The 21,367-nt window shown below is 41.5% G+C and overlaps 1 protein-coding gene across 3 annotated transcripts in view; it reads right to left on the reverse strand.

Annotated features, from left to right (window-relative positions):
• Nucleotides 1–3,864: 3,864 nt before the first annotated feature.
• The window catches only part of Trpc4 (transient receptor potential cation channel subfamily C member 4), a 159,062-nt gene continuing 141,559 nt past the window's right edge, over nt 3,865–21,367 (reverse strand). For 2 of the 3 annotated variants that reach the window (XM_041659213.1, XM_041659215.1), the window contains 3 exons: nt 6,724–6,765; nt 6,546–6,635; nt 3,865–4,844 (listed from right to left, as the gene is read on the reverse strand). In XM_041659213.1, coding sequence (XP_041515147.1) covers nt 4,134–4,844; nt 6,546–6,635; nt 6,724–6,765 — 843 coding nt within the window. In that variant the 3' untranslated portion in view covers nt 3,865–4,133. The remainder of the gene's footprint in view (nt 4,845–6,545; nt 6,636–6,723; nt 6,766–21,367) is intronic. The other variant, XM_041659214.1, reaches the window with a different exon arrangement.

The raw sequence follows: 21,367 nt of genomic DNA on the forward strand, positions 1-21,367 counted from the left end.
TTTAGGCTTATCACAAAATTCTACATTTGAAGTGAACCAAACTCGGTATGTTTCGAAAACTCTAAGAAGGGGGCTTTAAAAACCCGCTAAAGCGATTTCGTGCCGAAAGCGAAGGATAAGCATCTTTAGTTTTGCTTCTCACTGTGGAGAGTTTGGGCAACTGCAGATGTCTTCCTTCTACTTAAGGGACTGGAATAAGCAATTCTCCTGAAGGAAATTCCAGCTGCTAAAAGTCCAAAGAATCTGATGTCTTCCCCCGAACACCTGATAGGGAGTTGTAAGCTTAGTTGCTGTTTAAATTTTGATTTATGCTTCAACTCAACTCAGGCACTGAACATCAAGGTAAGTTTAGTGTTTTCATAAATCTCACGAGCCTTTGTTTCTTTGGTTATCTATGGAGAATTTATTTAAGACAGTTTAAATATTTAAATGTAAAAATCAAATAAACAAAGCATGATAAACCGCCTGAGCAAAACGCCACCTAAGACTGTAAAATCGCTGGAATTTGTGGTATCTAAGGGAACTGCCAGCGGTGTACACTGCAATTTTGAGTTTACTAGTAGCTCTGTGCTTAAAACTTAAGAAAAAAAAAATAGAACTGATTTTCAGCACTATAACCTATAGTCAGACAGGTGGTCCTTGTGAAATCTGGACCAGCGCAAATGTATTCACAGAGATTCTCAAGTGGTTTCGGTCAGGCTGGCTTTGAAGGAGGTTGAGGGTGGGAGGCAGCCACCCACCCTGTTGCTAACAGGGCTTTGTGTCTAGGAATGGGCGTGCTTGGAGAGGGGTCACAGGACTGGCCATGCATGGTCAACCATTCGCTCAGCTGAATTCCCTGTCTATCACGGACTAGTTAGTATAAGTGGAGGAAGGCATTTCGTGCCATGATCGCCTAGATTGTCGCTCTAGCTGCTAGAAAGCCAGCTGCGCTTATGAGAATGCTGTCTTGAAAGTTCATTGATTTCTTTTATTCCGAGTATTTCTTTCTAGTATTTCCTTTACTCCCCCAGAGTTATTTACAGAGCGCTATGGTTTGCATTCTTGCAGGGATCCCTGAAGTAAGGCTGCTAGTCATGTCGTAGCGAGGGATGACATTTTTTTTCTTTTACACTCTTTTAATCACTAGCCAGCAAATAAAATATGATTTAATAAAATTTGATATACACATAGGCGACTAAGGAAACATATTTTTTCCAGGATTATAAACACTCTGAAAAATACTTCATCATTTTACAAAAAAAAAAAAAAAAACTACCAGTTTTTCAATAGCCAGTTTTCTTACTAAAGCGAATACAGATTTATTTATATGGAGACCATCAGGAACATACCACTGGCCCACAGGTGTGTGTGTGTGTGTGTCCTCATCACACAACACTTCATATACACGCGAAGGCAGTCTTGTTAATTTATCTCAGATCTGCTATCTCAGTTCAGCTGGACTTTCCATAAAATACTCTATTAATCCAGGCTCCCGTCCCCCCAATGTATATTTTCTTTTAAGATCAAGGGAATAAAACCATATGTGTGTGTGTGTGTTATTAACACAAATGGAAGGCAATTTTTAAACTTCTCTTGAGTATTGGGAATTTCTATGTATAGGCAATAGAACAATGATGGAAAACCAAGTTGCTTACTTAAGGCCTTAAGAGCAGCTTCCTTCGCCTGAGAACCACTGTTACTTCCCATTCTTACTCCGGACAGTCTGTTCCTCCTTGTTAATGCTGCACAGTGATCAGAGCATAAAATATCTTCAGGGCATTGGACATCAATGGCAATACTTCACGCCTACTTATAGGGCACCTATCAGTGACCTCCCAGAGCTGTGAGCGCAACCATTTCCAGGACACTGAAGTAGGTGATCCACACACACACTCACCAGTCACCAGGTTTCTGGGAAAATGTCAGCTCTCCTACCCAATATGGAAAGCTACCAGACAGAGAAAAAGGATAAAGGTGGAGTTGGTTTTTATTACCTTTGGTGTTGTTTGAAGCATAGAGAGTATTTGAAATTCCATTCTGCTAAGACATGCAGAATGGTGATATACAGGGCCATTTATTTAAAAAACACATAAGATTAAAAATAAGCCTGCAGAACTCCCATTACTGGGCACCTGGAATATTCTGGTAGAACTATAGTTCACTCTGTGCGCTGATACACTGGAGATAAAGGTGTACATGAAACATTGCACACGTTCACCAGGTTAGGGTTCTCCAGACACCCCCAGTCCTCTCTTAAATCCTCAGACAAAACAGATTTAGGGGTGATGCTCAATGTCTTGGCTTTCTAATACTTCAAGTCTATAACTGAGACGCTATGCTGCTGGTTACTGAGACCCCACAATCATACTGCTGGGACCCCACACTGCACACTGTTTATTGAGACCCCATGCTGCATACTGCTTAAAGTCCTCTAACTTCTGTGATGTGATTTGGTCTAAAGGTTTAAATTTTGTGCATATTCTTATTTTACAAGAAGGGACACACACTTGTGGAGTTTTACCTAACTAACTGTCAAACAAACAAACAAAACAACAACAAAAAACAAGGCTTCAGAATGGAAACCCCTCTGTGCAGACAATGCTTTCCTTGTGTTTATGTTTGGGGCACTGTGGTGACCGGAATGGCCCCTAAGGGTATGGAAAAGCTCCTTCATGAATGAGTTACCTTAGGTTATGGCTTGACTGGATTTCCTCATCTGGACATGAGATAAATATGTCTACCTGTATTGTCCACAAAGAAGAGTGACTGACACCATCCCAGCTGCAACTTCTTACTTCATGGTCATATTACAGCTTGGGTCAGCGCTAAATTATATAATTCCTGGAGTCTACAGAGACAAATCCTACAGTGAAACAGACTCAACAATTTTCACTGATTTGAAGGAAAAGATAATTGCATGTGGGGAGGGAAGTTCCTGTGGCTCCTTAAAAGAGACAGGAGTAATTAATTTAAACTTTAAGAAATTGCCAGTGCCATCCTTAGACTATGTGTGAATGTTTTCCTTTTGAAAACCTGGGAAAGGAATGCCATATAAGGAAAATTATCTTGTAAACAACAAAAGAGGCAGGGATCAGCTACTTCCCATAAGGGAAACTATACACTGTATTGATTCTACTGATAAAGGTTTTGAGTCCTTTTCTTTGTAAAGAAGTATCTACCTGTCACTCTGGGAAGTGGGAGCTGTCAGGCTTTCATTCCCCTGCTAAGGGGATAACAACACTGAGTGCTCAGAGCGTTGAAAAACAACTTTCTTTTGCCTTGGGCTCTAGGGCGATTTTACTTTCTCCTGGGTGTGCTCATTCTCTTGAACAACCACAGTTTATTGTTTTATTACTGAGAGCCAAGAGCTGCATTTCCTAACTGGGGACAAAGACAAAGATCTACATTTGTCTTGATAAGCAGTTGAACAAGAAGCTCACAATTTTTTTTTTTTAAGTTGGAGGTATGAACTTGAGGACAAATTGCCAACACAAACCATCAGCCATCAAGACAAACCTTCTTCGACTCTTGAAAATAGAGCCTAGAAGACTTGCAAGCTGCCTCAGACTTTCTTGGTACCAAAGGGTTGGGATGTAGATCTCACGGGCGGATGGTAGCTTGTTTTAACTGTGTCTGATATGGTAAGAAGTAATTTGGTAATGGTTGCTTATTGTAGACAAGCTGTAGTGTTGCATGGAATTCTTGAGTGAATAACCATCTCTAGCAATTACCATACCCCCCAAGTTGTGAAAATGTCCAGCCTTGAATATTTCCCTATACTCCATTTTTGCATATAAAAATGGCTACTGTAGGAGTCACTTACCACATGTAATCAATTGCATTGGCTTTAATTGAAAAAGATAGCTAGAAATTTTCTGTGGGTGGTTTTAACAGTACAAGGAGTACGAGGTGCTTTTATTTAACAGAAACATTTGTAAAATAAACCGTGAAAGCAAAAGCAGGCTACAAAAGGTGGGGGGAGGTTCAGGTTGCCTCTGCTTTGTTCAAACATGTTACAGGTTGCTATGCCACGATGGATAAACACTAGAAAGTGTCAATTAGCATTTGATAATGGAATTTCAAACATTTCCCCCCACCCAGAGCACTATGGAAAATATGTATAGGTATGGTAAACATTCCTCCTCCGACTGTCACAATCTCGTGGTCACGTAATCTTCGAGGGCTGCTGTGTCCGTGGGGCTTAAGTCATAGTCTATGCTCGAGTCCTCCTCGTGGGCATGCTTCTCCTTCGGTATGATAGGGACAGTGTCTTCCACCACCACCTTCTCTGACTTGAAGGAGCACACTCTCTTGCCTACCTGTAAACCCAAAGTGTCCGTATTCCTTTCTCTATGGTCTACTAGTACACACTGTTCATTGAGCCCAGGAATGCTGAGGTCACCCCGTGAAGCTAATCCGTGGGATTCCAGTTGGATATTTCTCTCAAGTGGTCCTGCCGCCTGTTGACGAGTAATTTCTTCTGAAACAGAGAAGATTTGGTTGGCGTTTTGCTCAGCAGCATTTTGTTTTGACCGTCTATGAAACAACCCGAAGTTTTTGATATCAGCCACAAAATTCACTTTTCTCTGCTTCTCCCTGGGCGGCTCCTGCACCACCAGAGCGGAACCATTGCTTATGGTATGTCTCTCGGAGGCAATGGCTGCTGACCTCGGGTGGATCAGAGTGGTTAAATCAAAGAGGCTGAGATTCTTTCTCTTGTCCTTGCTATTACCTTCACTGTGGCTCTTTTCGTCGGCGTCTGCTGAACTCGCCGCGGTGCCTGATGGTATTGTGGAGAGCTTGCTTCCTCGGAGCAATCCCAGAACTTCAAAGCGGAAGCTAGAAATGTCTTGCTTTAGTTCCTGAGTGAAATTTAAATGACAGATTAGGTGGTCACTTCTGGAAACATTATATCCCAATGTCATAGACCTGAAATGGCCCTGTGCCTTTGAAGACCTAGGGCTCTGCTCTCCTGGGACTCTACTTAGCAAGCCAGGCTCTTTCTGTGTTACCTGGTGTCATTTTGATGTAACTTCCCTGTTGGCATTTTATGTCCTAGTGTGACGGTTGGTCTTCACTGCCAACATGACTGAGCAGAGAGTTCCCCAAAGCATGCTCCTAGGTGTGTCTGTGATGCTGAAGATACAAGCCCCACTCAATGGATTAATTTCATGATGGATTCATAACACCATGGCACCTAGGGCTAGGTGGGACCTACTGGGTAAAGGAGGTCACAGAGAGCATGTCCATGGGACTACATAGCGCCTTTGGCAACCATGGTGGGAACTATTCCACCTTATCCTCTCTGCCAGACAAATCAACACTTCTAAAACCATGACCCAAATAAACACTTTCTCTTTTAAGGTGCCTCTCTCTAGTGTTTTGTCACAATGAGGAGAAAAATGGCTAAGGCACAAAAAGAAATCTTTTAAGGATGACTGTTCAGCAGATTTATTTATTTATTTATTTATTTATTTATTTATTTATTTATTTGGTTTTTATTTTCTTTGAGATGGTGGTTTCAAATTATTTCCTCTCTGGAGTCTGCATATAACTGTCAGGCCACTTTGTGCTCTTGGGTTCACATGTCTTAAAGCTTTTTTTTCTATGCAAAGGGGTATCCAAAGCAAAATGACATGGAGCCTACCATTCTGAGAAACTTCCAAGTCTCGGTACCTTGGGGAGTGTCTTAGGCCAACCACTGTGTCCTTAAGGCCTGGCTCCAATTCACGTGAGACTCCTAGATCTTTTTCCTATGTCTTTGGGAAACTTCTTTGCTCCCACCCTATCCCCTACTGCCCTCCAGGGCAAAGAGAATGGCTTAGCCTCATCATTGAGATTTGCAGTTAAATATTCTGGAATTTAGTTGATTGACAATCTGTTCTGTAGGCTTGCCAGTTCCCTGACTTGCTGACCTCAATGAGTGCTTAGCTGCGGTTGCTGTAGAGGTCTTTAATGCTTTGGTGTGTTTGATTTTGCCTGTCAAATCTTGTTCACCTTAAACATTCCTCTAACGTTTCTGGACAGTCATGTGGAATAAAAGAATCACTTAACATTTAATCTGAAATTTCTCATTTTCCTGTCTTCACTCACTACCAGTCACATGACTTTAAAATTAGAAAATCAAGTCCAAAGACTAAGTTTAAAATGAAAGCAAACCTTAAATCCCTGCCCCCAAGAGCTGCAGTGATCCAGGAAGCTTGTGCTATTGTTAGTGGGCTGGTTCGTAAATGCTTCCAACTTAGAAATCAGGCTGACATTCAAATGGAAGGCTTACCCGGTAGCAGGGATTGGGGTCACGGTCAGCATGCTAGCAGGGACTAGGATTTCCCTTCCCACTAAGTTAAGTCCCCTTGAGAGTGAGTTAAGTATGTTTCAAAGCAATTTGGGAACTATCTCTACTTTGCTACTGTCTTTCTGTCTGTCTTCCCTCTCCCTAAACTCCACAGACATTTCATTTAAAACACAGAAGGCAAGACACGGACGTCTGTAAGAACACATAGGGTTGCGTTTGCAGCTTTGGTTTTAGAGCCTCCACAGGCTGCCTCCAGGTGAGGCCTCACCTTGACATTCTCCTCTGTCAGGCCTTCTTCCGTTTTTGCCTCTCTGATCATGGCCGCCACGTACCGCTTCACCAGATTCCTCATGACCTCCTGAGAGACAGGATTGACATTCAGTTCAGGAGTTCAGTTTCTGCCCATTTTAACAGCGATCTGGGGACTGAACATCAGCATTACTTACTTGATATTGGTGGTGTCTCCTCAGGTTGTCAGCAGCCCGCCGCTGAAAGGGAAAAAGACAGTCCTGTGAGGTTATACGGGTCCATTATTATCCGAAACATTACTGCTTCTGTAGATAAGGCTGTTCTTGTTGTCTTTGGTCACCAAAGTGGGGGGCGGGAGAGGCAATGAGCCATGGTTACAGAGAGGCATCGCACACATCCAAAGAACCAGTGGACAAAAGTCAAAGAGCACACGTATTTAATCTCCAGGACTCTTCAAACACAATCTCAGTGATAGGAGCTTGGTTCTGGGGCAGGCCATGAAAGAATGAGCTAATCGCACTGGGTACACACTCTGCAACCCTGGAAATACCCCAAGGTGGAGAGAGGAAATAACCAGGGAGGGAAATAGCAAATGGAGTTAATCCTTTTTTTTCATAAATATCAACACAGAAATATATAGAGATCAGTCATCGTAGGTGGCGATACATGACCGGAAAGCTTACGGGCAGTGAACTTGCAATCATATGTCCATTGAAGGGAATTCCCATTTTAGCTAGATGAGATTTCATAAGATCAATGAATGAAGAATTATTCATCCACACCACTAATTAATCTTATGATTTTTAAGGCAGCGAGTGTGACTCTCAGCCACCTTTAACCATGGAATTTTGGAGGCTGCACCCAGGGAAGCCAGGGCTGATGACTGAGTCCTCCCAGTAAGTCCTCCACCACCGAGTCATGCCCACTGTGCTTCCTACGTCAGTTAGCTCTTCAACGAGATTGTTTCAGGGGAGGGGTAGGTGTGTGTGCAACGACGGAATGGAAAGAGTGGAAAGAAGATGATGATGACGGGAAAGGTCCATTAAGAGCGGAGTTAAATAACAAATGAGATTAAAATTTTATCTTTTCGTCTTTCACAAGTGTTCTAAAAGAACAAGCAAAAACCTGACTATGGTGACCCCATATAATGCATTTTAATAAACTGTAGCATTAACCCTGAAGGACGAGCACTGGAAACAATCTAAATAAAAACACTTATGCGATAAAGGAATTAGTTTGGTATATTTTGAAAAACAAAGGGAATAATAGTTCTGGGTGTCTAATAAGGCTTTGATCTTTTTGTTCCTTAGTCAATATTTAATCACAGGCTGATAAAACAGAATTATAGAAAGAGCTGTGCATGCATATAAAACGATCATCAAAAAATATATTTAAAAAGTCAAAATTCCATTCTACTGATCCTAAGCAGTGTCTCTGTTTCAAGACAAGCAGTAGGGGTTTACAGAAAAGGGGGAGACAGGGCTCCGATTCCTAAAGCCACGAATCACTGAGAACATCGCTCAGTGCCTGGAAACTGGATTCTCTCTATGATTAAGGCATTTGCCTCCAAACTAGATTAGACCATCTTGAAGAGTGTAACGTGGAGTTTTATGCCTCGGCTGCCAGATGGGGGTGGTGTCTGCCTCCTGTTGAGACAACGCTCAAGCTAAACTCCAAGAGAAAAAGCACTTCCAGAAGGAAGCAGTGGCCTTCCGAGCTCTGTGGACCTGCTTCAGCTTAAGAAAAGGAAAATACTGCCGTACGCCAATTTCTTAAAATATACCGAACAGATGACTTCCAGGATGCTTCAAGTATACACACCCTTAATTTGATATAAAGCCAATTCAGTTGGTTCGCCTTGCCTGGTTTCTTAGACTCGTTTTAAATTCAAAAAGATCATGCCAAAATAAGTCTGAGGTCATGGTTGAACATCACAGAGCAGAAGACTAAGCTTAACATTGATAGAGTTATGAATGATAAGCGAAGATATCACGGTGGGCTTAAATATTAAAACAGACACGGTTTCTTTCAGGTTCTAGAACCTTCCCTAATAACTACAGCCAACAATTTTAATTAAAATGTGAAAAGGAATGAAGAACATAGTTTAAAGTTGACCAGAAATATATTTGGCTTGGGAAAACATTTAAAAAGCTTTTTGTTGTTGTTGTTGTTATTTTTTTTATAGGAAAAGCTTACTCAGCTAGCTGAGGATTTAAATTCCACTGGTTAGGTTTAAAGCTAACTTAAGGTGGTTCATGTTTTGTCAACTGATTATTTTCTGTCCCCTGGGTCATTACATAATACGCAGGCTGCATATCTCATCTCTCCCCTTCCCTTCTCTGGTGTCTCAGGAGAGATCCCGCTTTTCGTCTCTGTTTTTGCCTCCCTGTCCCTCTTGTCTGCATTAGAAGCAGGTGGTAGTGGCGGTGCAATGAGAAGGAAATGGAACCAGGCTACACACAGAGATGAGCTGATTGCACCTCAGATGGAGAGACTTCAAAGTTTCACAGTGGAAGCAAACCCATCGGGGAATTTGAAATATTAAACAAAAGATTTGATTCACAGCAGCTGTCATTGGGGTCAGCTTCCTTCACCTGTCCACTTCCGCACGGTTTAATTGTGGGCAGACACAAATTAAAAATATCCCTGAACCCTCCAGCTTCATAAACTGACCAATCCTCTGGATTCCTTCTGAGGAAACACAATCTGAATGCATTTGCTTCTCTTTGTGGGGCCTTTATGGATTTCATCCTTGTCCCAGAACTTTGTTCAGCTAGATCATGAGGTAATGGGAGGTGGGAATGGGAAATTTGCTTTTAAGTGGCCCAGCAAGAGAAAAGACGGTCAAACTCAGAAGTCAGCCGTCTTCTGGGGGAGCTCAGGATTTATGAAGTTCTCTGCCTGGCATTGCACACCTGCCACAGTCCCTGTGAATTGTCTTTTGTCTCTGTAGCACAGCTCTTGTTTGTGCAGCCAACATAAGAGACATTTATTAGGTGAGGACATACATGTTCATATATAAAATTATTCTTTCTTTGGCAAGAAACCTTTGAATGATATTTTGAATGAAACACACTTAAATGGCTTGTGTTCTGTAAGATGGAGAAGTGAGAGAGACACAGAAATGAAAAATATACCACTAAACACACACAGCGGGAAGCCTGTGAGTGGCCTGTGAGCACAGGGGAGAAGAGCTAAGGATTAGGGACTAGGAGGGAGGTTTCTAGCTAAACATGAGGCATCAAGATTTTTGACAAGTCAAGGGATACAGGTGTCCCTGAAAACCGGAATAGGATGAAGAGATCTTCCTGGTGCTAGACTGTGCGAGAGACTGGCAAAGTTGGTCTGGATTCTTCATGAGAGACCTTCCACGGCACAGTCCAGTCCGTGGCTCTTAGTATCTGGATTTTTAATTAACCAAGTGTCTAGGGAAGGAAGTGTGACAGTTGTCTGGCATCAGGCAAGAAAGACCTTCACAGCTTCTGGCCGTGGCCGTAGACCCTTGGTGTTCTTGGTCTGGAAGCTGCATCATTCAAGATCTCTGGGTGCAGCTTCACACAGTGTCTGTGTCTGCACATGGCTGGGATCAAAGCCCCTAGGGCCTCAGTCTGCATGTAACTACAATGAGCTCACACTCTGGGGTACCGGAGGCCTCAGGTTTCTAATTCACAAATCAACGTGAGGAGAGCAGGACAGTTAAACTGATGATTACTCTTTGCAACATACATAACATTGCTGCCAATTAGTGATATTGTTAAATGTTATAACAGACGCACCAGCAATGATACTTGAAGTACTTGTAACCTTTCCAGTGCAGAATGATCTGCAGGCTTTAGACGGTCTTGATCTTCAGGGAAGGGATCACATCCTAATCACCACTGAAATGGACCAACACTAGAGGTGATGGAAGTGTTTATGGCAATAATGTAATCAGGGGTATTCGATTTAAAGGCACTAAGTGAATACGGCTAATCAGATTTCTGCAAGCTTTTGCAGGGCTGAGAGTTGCAGTTTGTAACTTTTAATCTTAATTCGAATGGTTGTCAATTCTGCCTGACAGGAAAGTGGGCCGAGATCGAAGACTTTGTTTAGCATGTGTCTAGGGAAGACATGCATGTGATGTTGCGGTTCTCTTTGTCAGTTATACCATATGCACCTGGATTACATACGGAATATTTCCTGGCAGGATGGCGTTCAAGGCGGAGGCTGAAGGCATACCTACCTGTCACCTCGGTATACGCCAAGGCCCCACATGGTGTGCTAGGCTTGGCCGTGGCACTGGAATCATAGAACAAATGGAGAGAGAACAATGAAGCAGCGAGAAGCCTTGACTGCTGCAAGGGTAGTCGAGGCTCCACCAGCTGCACCAGGCTCTCTCAAGCAGAGAGGGCTTTGCAGCCCGAGAGGTGCCCTGGGGAAGGCAGTGTAACATTTGCCGGCTTTTTAGCTTCTCTTCTTTCCAGGTCTACTGTGCGGAATAATGTCAGACCCTCTGCATAGAGCCAATTTCCTGCAGTCGGCTTTCAGGGTCATTTTCTTTCATTTCCACTATGGTTTCTGTCTGTCACTGAGCTTCCAGCCCATGAATTATGCCGTTTAGCCTTTCTTCCGCTTAGTGAATCCCTGTAAGGATGCAACCTGCTGTGTTGGCAAGAGGCCAACGCAGGACGGGCTCTTTCCTCCAAAAATTGCGGTTTGACTCTGAGATGGATTGGCTTAGCGTCCTCTCTAACACACTTTCTCATCATTATAGAATGCAGTTGTGAATTCTTCTCAGGGATCACACTTTCTCCGTGTATGAAACAAAGATGCAGGGTGCCTGGGTTATCATATTGTCAGACCGAGCACTCAGGATCTTACTCCTAAATTTCCGGGAGTACCAAGTCCTTTCTATACTATCTGCCATTTGGAAAAGTAAATTGAATACAAACTCCCTTGCAGCAAATCTTACAGTGGAAACTCAGGGGAAGCCAGGGTTTGCATGGATGGCTGCTATCCTTTCTGTAAGACCCACAGTCAAGCCTACTGAGAGTGGCGCGGCTCGATCTGTACATTTTGACAAATTACCTCTAAAGATGAAGTGCAGGCGTGGACTACTTACTTCCTTCTTTTAAAATGCTAGGCGGGGCAAGCGCGCAGACTCTGATTCTCTTGCACCGACTTAATTAATTATATTTCCCTGACAACTCATTAGACTTTCGTAGCTCATCTACATCTCAGGGGCTGAATGACACTCAATGGCCTTGAGACTATGCTTCATGTTTTACTACGCACTAAAGAGAAAATTATACAGTGGAAAATATAAAACTCAAGAAATGCTATGGTTTTTATCAAAGATTGGGTAGTTTGGGAGTTAGTACGCTGCCCTTTAATTTAAGCATTCCAGTTAGAAACCCACCTGGGGCCTATGGCGTGAAGAACATTTCACTTTAATTAAATGCTTTGGGGGAGCCATTGCCTTAGCTTCTTTGGACTTTAATTAAATGTATCTGAACCTTTCCAGAAATAAGCACAGAGGTTGGTTTCTATCTTATAAAGCTGAACTAGGTCCTAATGCTTTCCTAGAATAGGGATTTCTCATTAAAGTCTCAATCTGAAAAACAAAAAAACAGTTCTAGATGATTCTGGTATAAGCTTTAGTGCCAGTGAAGGCAGGGGCAAAGCATTTGACAAGGGGCTGTCTTGACACAGCTCCGTGTGAAGGGTACTGCATGCTCTCCGAGGCTTGGTTCCCAGCACCCACGTGACATCTCTCAACCATCTGTAACTCTATTCCAGAGGACTCAGCACCTTCTTCTGAGCTCCAGGAGGTCACAGACATAAAATAAAAGACATACTCTGATTCTTGATTTTTTTTTAATGTTATTATTTGATTAGTAGAATCTCCATAATTGTCCCTTGAGTGGGATTTTCATGATTGCCTAGGGAAAAGCCACCTGCCGGTAATGGGTTACTTCCATTATAAAAGTTTTGCTCAACAATAAAACATCGGTACTTTATTTATGTTTTCCTGCAGAAAGCGGTCAAGTGAGAGGCTGATTTACCTGAAAATACCAATCATCCATCAGAGGAAGTCTGAGGTTAAGACAAACATGAACATTCATGGCTACTGAATTACGATTGCCAGGAAGCATGAACAACAAGATGAGATCAGCAATAATGGGGTCCCGGAGGGTGACAGGGCAGTTGCTCCCAAGAAAAACTGGGGATCTAGGCACTCTCTGAGAGCATGCCCAGAATGACCCGCAGTGTGAAGTCACACAACTTATGAACGACGAGAAGCTCTAAGTGAACCACAGTAGGAAAGTTAGAGAGAATGCCTTGAAGAATATAATCGCCTCTGGCTGAATTATTTTATGTTTCAAAAGCATGACATAAACGTACACACACTGCTGGTCAGAGCAGAAAGCAAGGCAGCCTGTTCAGACCTTTGAGACATAGTCAACTGAGATCCCCGAAGGCTTCAGAGAAAAATCAAAAGCTGAGTACCCAACTTGGAAACCAGCTGCTGTGTATGCCTTGGGATGGGGAGTGAGGGAGCGTGATGGGGAGCCAGGCACACAGACCTATTTGTACCCCACCCTCCAGATCCCGTCCCCAAGAAGCAAGGAATCCTGAGAAACTGGATAAATAAACAAGTTCTTTCTTTCTTTCTTTCTTTCTTTCTTTCTTTCTTTCTTTCTTTTAAATAAAGTGGTTGGCCTGGTGATGGTGGCACACAACTTTAATCCCAGCAAGTGGGAGGCAGAGGCAGGTGGATATCTGTGAGTTCGAGGATAGCTTGGTCTACAGAGCCAGTTCCAGGACAGCCAAGGATATACTGAGAAAAAATGTTTCAAAAACAAAAAGAAAGAAAGAAAGAAAGAAAGAAAGGAAGGAAGGAAGAAAAAGAAAATGGTTTGATTGGATAATCTCTAAATTCTCTTTGGAGGGTGATGCAAACATAGTTTAAGATTTGATTTGGTTTTGCAAAGTGCATGTCCCCGGTCCTCTAGTGTGGCCTTTTCATAATGGATATGTGTATATGCAATGAACTGTCACAAAGGCTAGCCAAGGATGAGTGCCCTCACAGGAACACCAATGTCTTTTCACCTTCTTTCCTCATTAAAATCTTCTACAGTTTCACAACCATCTTTCTTAAAAAATTAAACTACATGCATTTATTCTGTGTGTGTGTGTGTATGCATGGACACATACACCATAGCATGTGTACAGAGGTTGGAGGACAGCTTAGGAGTTGGTTCTCTCCTTCTACCTCAAGGGCCCTGGTCTTCAGGCTAGGCAGAAAGAACCTTTCGCCACTGAACCATCTTTTTGGTCCAGTTTGACAATAATCATTTCATTTTCTTTCATCTTGTAGATAAGAGCTTCAATACAAATTAAACATATATATTACACATATAGTATAATTTCTATAACACACACATATATTCACAACTAAGAGCTCATAGTATATTTTCTATAACACACACATATATATATACATATATATATGTATATATACATATATATATGTATATATACATATTCATAACTAAGAGCTCATAAGCCAAGCAATTATGTCTTTAGACAGCAGAGAATCAGTAGATTCCAACAGGGTTGTGTTGGGCTGGGACAAAGCTTATTCAAAACCCTGAATGGGAGAAAAGAAGAGCCATTTGGTGCTACAAAGAGTTATGAAGAGGAAGGCATGACTCAGAATATTTGGTTTGGCATAAATTCTCAAGTCACTAAAGTGCGCACAATCAAAGGTCAGAAAAATGTATATTGCAAAGGAAAAAATGAATGGTTTGTGGTCAATTAGCTTAAATTAACTTTCCGTGAATCTGATTAGAGCCAAAGACGCAAATTTAAAAATAGAGATATCAGAAGAATTTTGTGTTTTGAGAACAGTAATCTCTAGACAAAAAAAACTGTAACTCACATGATTTAAGGTCTCATTCTCAAAAATAGGAATTGTTCCTTTGATAGAAAACTGAATTTCATATGTAGCCATGCATCATCTGTGACCATGCAATATCTGTGGTCCTGAATCTGTGACCATGCACCTCTGGCCATGCATCTGTGGCCATGCAATATCTGTGGTCATGAATCTGTGACTATGTATGTCTCCCCATGCATCTGTGACCACGCATGTCTGGACCACGCATGTCTGGACATGCATCTCAGAAGCAATGCAGGGTTTGTGCTCCTCGGCACTTAGATTGGGAGGAAGCCCAGATGAACTTCCAGAGCCTCCTGGCAGCTGAGAACTGGAGATGCCATGGACTAAAGACTGTCACTAGTGGCTCTGGAGGCCATTCTTAGAGCGGTCCTCCAGCCTTTGTGTGCACAGAAGAGGAAGATGCGGTATTAGAGGAGAGTGTGGGAGGTTGTAGCAAGTCTCACAAGCACCTTACAACCCAAGATTTCCTCTGCTTCCCCTAAAAGTGGAATATGAAAGAGACACATTTCCACGAGTTGGCTTTCCCTTTTCAAAACAAAAACACTTGTGTTGGAGGCAATGTACTAAGGGGCATCTCTGTGAGTTCCAGACCAGCCTGGGCTACATAATAAGACTCCAAAAAAATTCTTAGACTAAAATACAATAAATAGATTTTGATCCAGAAGGGAGTAAACTGGATATCTGCATCCCACAAACTATTTTGCTTTTACTTGACGGACAATGACAGTAATTGCATGCATTGTTTATACAGCTTTTTTGTGTGTGACTGCATTAGAACATTGACTAGTCTGTTTAACAGATGTTATTAGAATGCCTTTGCTGCTATATCTTTTCCCACAGGTGCCATCAATGATGAGGCCACATATTTGCCCCTCCTCTGTGCCTCAAACTCTAGCTGAGTTCCTGGCCTGTGGAACAACATGCCATTAACGCTTATTGAGCCTTATAAGACGTATTTTGTTCAAATCATTTGTTCCACAATGTTTTAAAAATGATTTGAATTTAACATGGTTTGGTGGACAAATCAAACATTTGGAGTAGAAGGATGCCACTCCTTTCTAAGGCCACTGCTAGAGACGGTGAGTTAGTAGGAGGTTTTCTATGACATTTTCCTAATCCAGCTGTGATTTGTAGGTGAAATATATTCTCCAACTATAATTTCTCATGCGCAAGAGTTGTAGTATATAGGAGCAAATATAGCCACATCCCCTGAGCAATAATTCTCCCATGTCAGTCAATTTCAATTTCCCTTTAGAACAGAACTGATCCTGGGTTGAAGAAACAATTCATGACACTCAAAGTAGGAAAGAGCCCCATGAGGGTCAATCACAAAGCCTTGTGAATGTCAAGTGAAGGGCAGACTGGATGAACCCCACACGTTGGCTCCGTAATTCAAGCCCTGGTTCTGTTTTCCCAGCTTCTGCACACTTTTCCTGGTGAGTTCCCCCTCAACTAAACATGTCCATGATATCTACCCATTCCCAGGGCGAGTTCTAGATATCCAGCTCCCAACCTGACACAGGCAAGACTGTCAGATCAGACACCATGTCCAGGTCACACAGCCAAAACAAAAACAATAGGAAGGGCCAAGATACTCTATCCCTGCCTCTAACCAAAAACTCCTGTAGAAATGGTCTCCAAGGAGAATGATCTGGGTGAATCCCGGGACACAGATTTAAAAGAACAACCAGAAACTCCAAAGAACTCAAGAAGTTTTTAAAAGACAAGAACAAATGCCCCAGTGAACTCAAAGAAGGTGGCAAGAAATGCCTGAGTGAAGTTCAGGAAAACACAGCATATAGCGAAATGAAATGACAAAGTCAATTGAGGATCTGAAAACTGATTTCAGTAAAAAAAAAAAAAATAGAAATACTGAAAAGAACTCCCACAGAAATGAAGCTGGACTTGAAAAACCCAACAGAAAGCATTTCCTAGTCAAGTGGATGCTTTTAGAATACCAGAACTTGCGGTGGTTTTGAAGAGACAAGACTAAAGCCATTTTAAACCTAGGCCCTATCCTTGTGAGAGTCTAACCTAGCAGGCACCCCACCCCAGACACCCCACCCCACGTACCTGTGAATTCAGAGAAAAGCCACAACAGGCTCAAAAACTGCCTGGCTGCCCAGAGACTCAAGGACAGCCAATTAGAAGCTAGACAAACAAGCATTTTTACAGTTACCAAAAAATTCCCTGTCGACTTTTAGAGCCAACCATCCCCCTACCCAATCTGTTAATGCCAAGGCACATAACTCCCCACTTGCGGGTTTTTCCCTTTACAGACCTCCTGCACTATGTCCTCAGGGCCTTTCTCCCTCATCTGCAGCATCAGTGTGTGGGACAGGGGCTCTTGTTGCAAACCTGTACAATAAAGAAACCTTGTGCAATTGCATGGGAAGTCAGCTCTGTGGAGGTCTTGCTGGGGTGTCTCGTGACTCAGGCACGACTGGTTGAGGAGTAATGGCACCAGGGGTTCATAGATTTGAATGTTGGGTTGTTAGGAAGTGACACTGCTTGATGGGGATCAGGAGGTGTGGCCTTGATGGAGAAGGTGTGTGTGTGTGTGTGTGTGTGTGTGTGTGTGTGTGTGTGTGTGTTTTAACAAGAGCCTTTGTGGTCCAACCAAAAGGCCCTCTCAGGGTACAGAGAAGAAGCAACAGTCTGTGAAGGTCTGAGGGTGAATGACTCTCTCACGTTGTGCTTTGCCGATTCAGTGTCTTTATTTTCCTGCTTCTATTCTAGTTTTTCTATCCTACCTCTAATTCCTCCTAGCTTCTTCTAGAGTCTTCTCTCTTGCCTTGAAACTTTTTTTTTTTAATGAGAGGCTTGAAGAGATAAAAAATAAAAACTACAAGAGTTGTCTCTCATTGGTCAAAAGCACACACCTAGGGTAAGTGATAGGGAGCTGAGTCATTGCCATGGCAACACAAGGTTCCAAGGTCCCAGCAGTCAGACTGTGACCAGAACCGAGGGGGTGTGTGTGGTACAGTGTCCAGTGACAAACTTTGAGACATAGGTCTACTGTCAGCAGACAGGCAAGCAAAGAATCGCCATGCTTTGCTTAGTAACCTTGGTTGGGCATCTCTGACTCTGACCTTGTGCGTACCTTTAAAGTTTTAAACTTATGATCTATTTACAAAGAGCTTTTGGTCTAGCTTGAACTTGCTCTGAGGTAAAAGTGAACTAATTGGGGGCAGTTTGTGTTAGACTGAAGAGAAATCGTTATTTTTTGACATTAGTCCAAGCAAAAACGACAAAGCAGGCTTTTAAGTGTCTACAGTCCTATGGGACAAATCGATCTAGTTACGAAGCATATCCTAAAATATATTCTATATATTAAAATTACACAGCTAAATGAAAAGTCATTTTCCTGACCATCCACAGATATATGTGCCCATAAGATTAAGATGTAACCACGAGATTACATATACCCATTACATGAAAATGCACGGTGATGGGGAGATTTGATAGCTGTTATTGCACAAGTGAAATTACAGACGAAAGCCACAGTTTTCAGAGTCAGTGGTCCTGCAGGCTTTGCTGAGCAGGTTTCCTCCATCTGGGAATAATTTTTTATAGTTGACATCTGAATTATCAATTTCTATGAGCTGTAATTGTGCCATGGCTCGCAATAGCTCATGATGACCACTCCTGACAGTTTTCTTTAGAGGAAGCGGGCTTTGGGGTTTCAGAAGTCCAAGCCCAGCCCAGTGGTTCTCTGTCCCTTTCTCCCTGCTGCCTGCAAACCCACATGTAGGACTCTTGAGCTCTCTCCAGCACCACATCTGCCTGCACGCTACCAAGCTTCCAGCTGAAATAACTGCTGTGGTCATGGAGTTGTTTTTTTTTTTTTGTTTGTTTTTTGTTTTTTTGTTTTTCACAGCAATAGAATCCCGACTAAGACAGGACCAGAAGAAAAAGTAGAAGAATTTGAATACTCAAACCAAGAGTATCAAAGGTTTTAAAAAATACATGAAAGAAACACGTATAAAATTTGGTATGCCTTGAAAGAGAAGATATTCTAATTATAGGCACAGATGAAAGAGAGGAACCATGGGTCAATGGCATAAACTAGATCTTCAACAAGATCAAAGAAGAAAGCATGAACAGATTAAGGGAAAGCATATCCATGCAAGAACACACAAAAAGCACACAGAACACCAAATAGAAAGGACCAGAAAAAAAAAAAACCCAACTCCCATGCCATATTATAGCTAAAACATTAAATATACATAATAAAGAGAAATGGTTGAAAGCGTCAAGAGAAAAAATTGTAAGTCCTGGAGAGGAAAACCCATCAGAATAACAGCTGATTTCTCAATGGAAACTTTAAAATCCAGAGTAGTCTGGAGCAACGGACATCAAGTACTAAAACACCACAGATGTCATCCCAGACTACTGCACCCAGAAAAATTACCTGCCATAGTTGGAGGAGAAAAATTAAATTTCTCAGGACATAACAAGAAAAAAAAATCTATGTCTACAAAGTCAGCCCTACAGAGAATACTGGTGGGAATACCTAAACTGAAGATAAGAATACACTTAGCCAAGCGACCATAGAAAGAAAATAAAGGAAGGCACAATTACTGAAATACAAAATAGGACTTAGAACACAAACAGCAAAACCTCAAAATGACAGCCTGACATCAATTCACCCCTTCCAATAATAACTTTAAATAACAGTGACCTCAACTTCCTAATCAAAAGACACAGGCTAATTGGATTAAGGAAAAAACTGGGAGTGGAGAGATGATTAAGCAATTAAGAGCACTTGCTGCTCTCCCAGAAGACCCGAGTTTGGTTCCCAGCACCCATGTCAAGGAGGTAGCTCACAACTCTGTGTGATTTCAACGCCAGGGGATCTGGTACCTTTAGTCTGTGCTCATCTTCACATACATACATGGGATGAGACATATCATCATCACCACCATCATAATTACCATCATCACCACGACCACCATTATCACCATCATCACCGTCACCACCACCACCATCAAGTTCATCTTTCTGTTTCCCACAAGAAACTCATTTTGTCTTCTTTAAACAAACAAAAACAATTCCAAGGAAATGGAGTCAGGAAGCAAGCAAGTATTGTTATCCTAATATTTGAAAAAAATATATCAAATTTTAAGAGATAATAAAGGGAATTTCATTACAAACAAAGTAATGATTACTAGAAATGACATTATAATTCTACACGGTTATGCACCAAACTGTGGTAAACTGAATTTCATAAAAAAATTACTGGATCTCATGATGGAAATAAACCCCAACTCAGTAACAGTTATTTCAATACTCCTCTTACTCCAATGGACAAGCCCATCTTGATAAAAGACAAACAGATAACTAAGAATTTAAATGACATCATACATCAAATGGACTTGTCAGATATCTACAGAACATTTGTCCCAAACACCAGTGAATATACATTTTACTCTGCAGTCCATGGACGCTTCTCTAAATTAGACTACATCCTGAAACACAAAACAAATATTAGCAATATCAGAACAATTAAAATCATTCCATGTAACCTCTCTGACCACAATGCAATGAAGCTTAACATCAACAATAAATAAATTCCTAGCAAATAAACAAACTCATGGAGATACAACAATATATTACTGAATAACATATGGGCCGAAGAAGGAATAAAATATTCCACAAATGAAATGAAAACATATTAAACAAAAAACCTCTGAGGCATGTTAAAGATACTTCTAAGAGGGAAATTTATAGCTCTAAGAAAGACAGAAAGAACACAGATAAATTACTTAGTAATGAAACTCAAGACTTTGAACAAACCAAACTCAAATCCAGTAGATCGGAAGAAATGCTAAAAATCAGAGCACAACTTAATCAATAGATTTATTGATCCTTTGTATTGTTTTGTTACTAAAAACTTTTTTTTAAAGAGCTGGTTCTTTGAGATGCTAAACAATACTGACAAACTATTGACCTAATTAACCAAACCAAACCAAAACAAACAAACAGAAAAGGAACTCAACAGTGAAACATCAAAACAGGCAGTGAAGATATTCAGAATATTATTAAGTGATTACTTTTTTAACCTACATTCTATCATTATTCAAGTCTTTAAAAAATAAAATCATGAAATTTTCAGTTAATGGCTCGAACTAGAAAAAAAAAATCATTCCTACTGAAGTATCCCAGACCCAGAAAGACAAATCTGGTATGTATTTACTTATATGTGGATATTAGCTGTTAAGTCAAGAATAATTAATCTATGATCTGTAGAACCACAGAGGTTAGGTATAGAGTAAGGAAAGGGAAATAGAATAGTTTTGGATGGGAGGGGGCTGGAATAGGAATATCAATTGGGGGGGGGGAAGGGGGATGAAGAAGGGAACGTTGGGAGAAATAGCTGAAATTAAGGACTATTTGAAGAGTAGTATGGAAACCTAATATGGTAGAAGCTTTCATATATATACATATATATGGATATATATTGCACCTGCAGGACATGCTGGCGCAATGCTTGCACAAAGCATGTGAAAGCAACCAATCAATTACTGATTTGACTTAAGGCCACTCCATGGAATCCACACTCAACACTGCTTGGGTGACCAAGAATCTGGGACTAGATATACCAGGGGCCTAGTACATCTACTGTTCATTAAATAGAGTACCAATAAAATGTCTCCTAATGATAGTCTGCTATACTTATAGGTGAGTGACTTGCTCAGCCGTCTTCAGAGAAGCTTCTTTCTGCAACAGCTGGGAACAAATACAGAGACTCACAGCTAGAATTTATGTAGAAAGTTAGATTCTTTGGAACTCTAAGCCCTATACAGAATGTTTCCACCAAATTTTTTCCAATTGGGATTAGGGAATCCTGCAGAAGAGGAGGCAGAAAGAATGTAAGAGCAAAGGGGATGGAG

The sequence above is a fragment of the Microtus oregoni genome, unplaced genomic scaffold (genome assembly GCF_018167655.1).
Source record: "Microtus oregoni isolate MIOR12 unplaced genomic scaffold, Mior012 000010F_ref0000083, whole genome shotgun sequence".
Lineage (NCBI taxonomy): Eukaryota > Metazoa > Chordata > Mammalia > Rodentia > Cricetidae > Microtus > Microtus oregoni.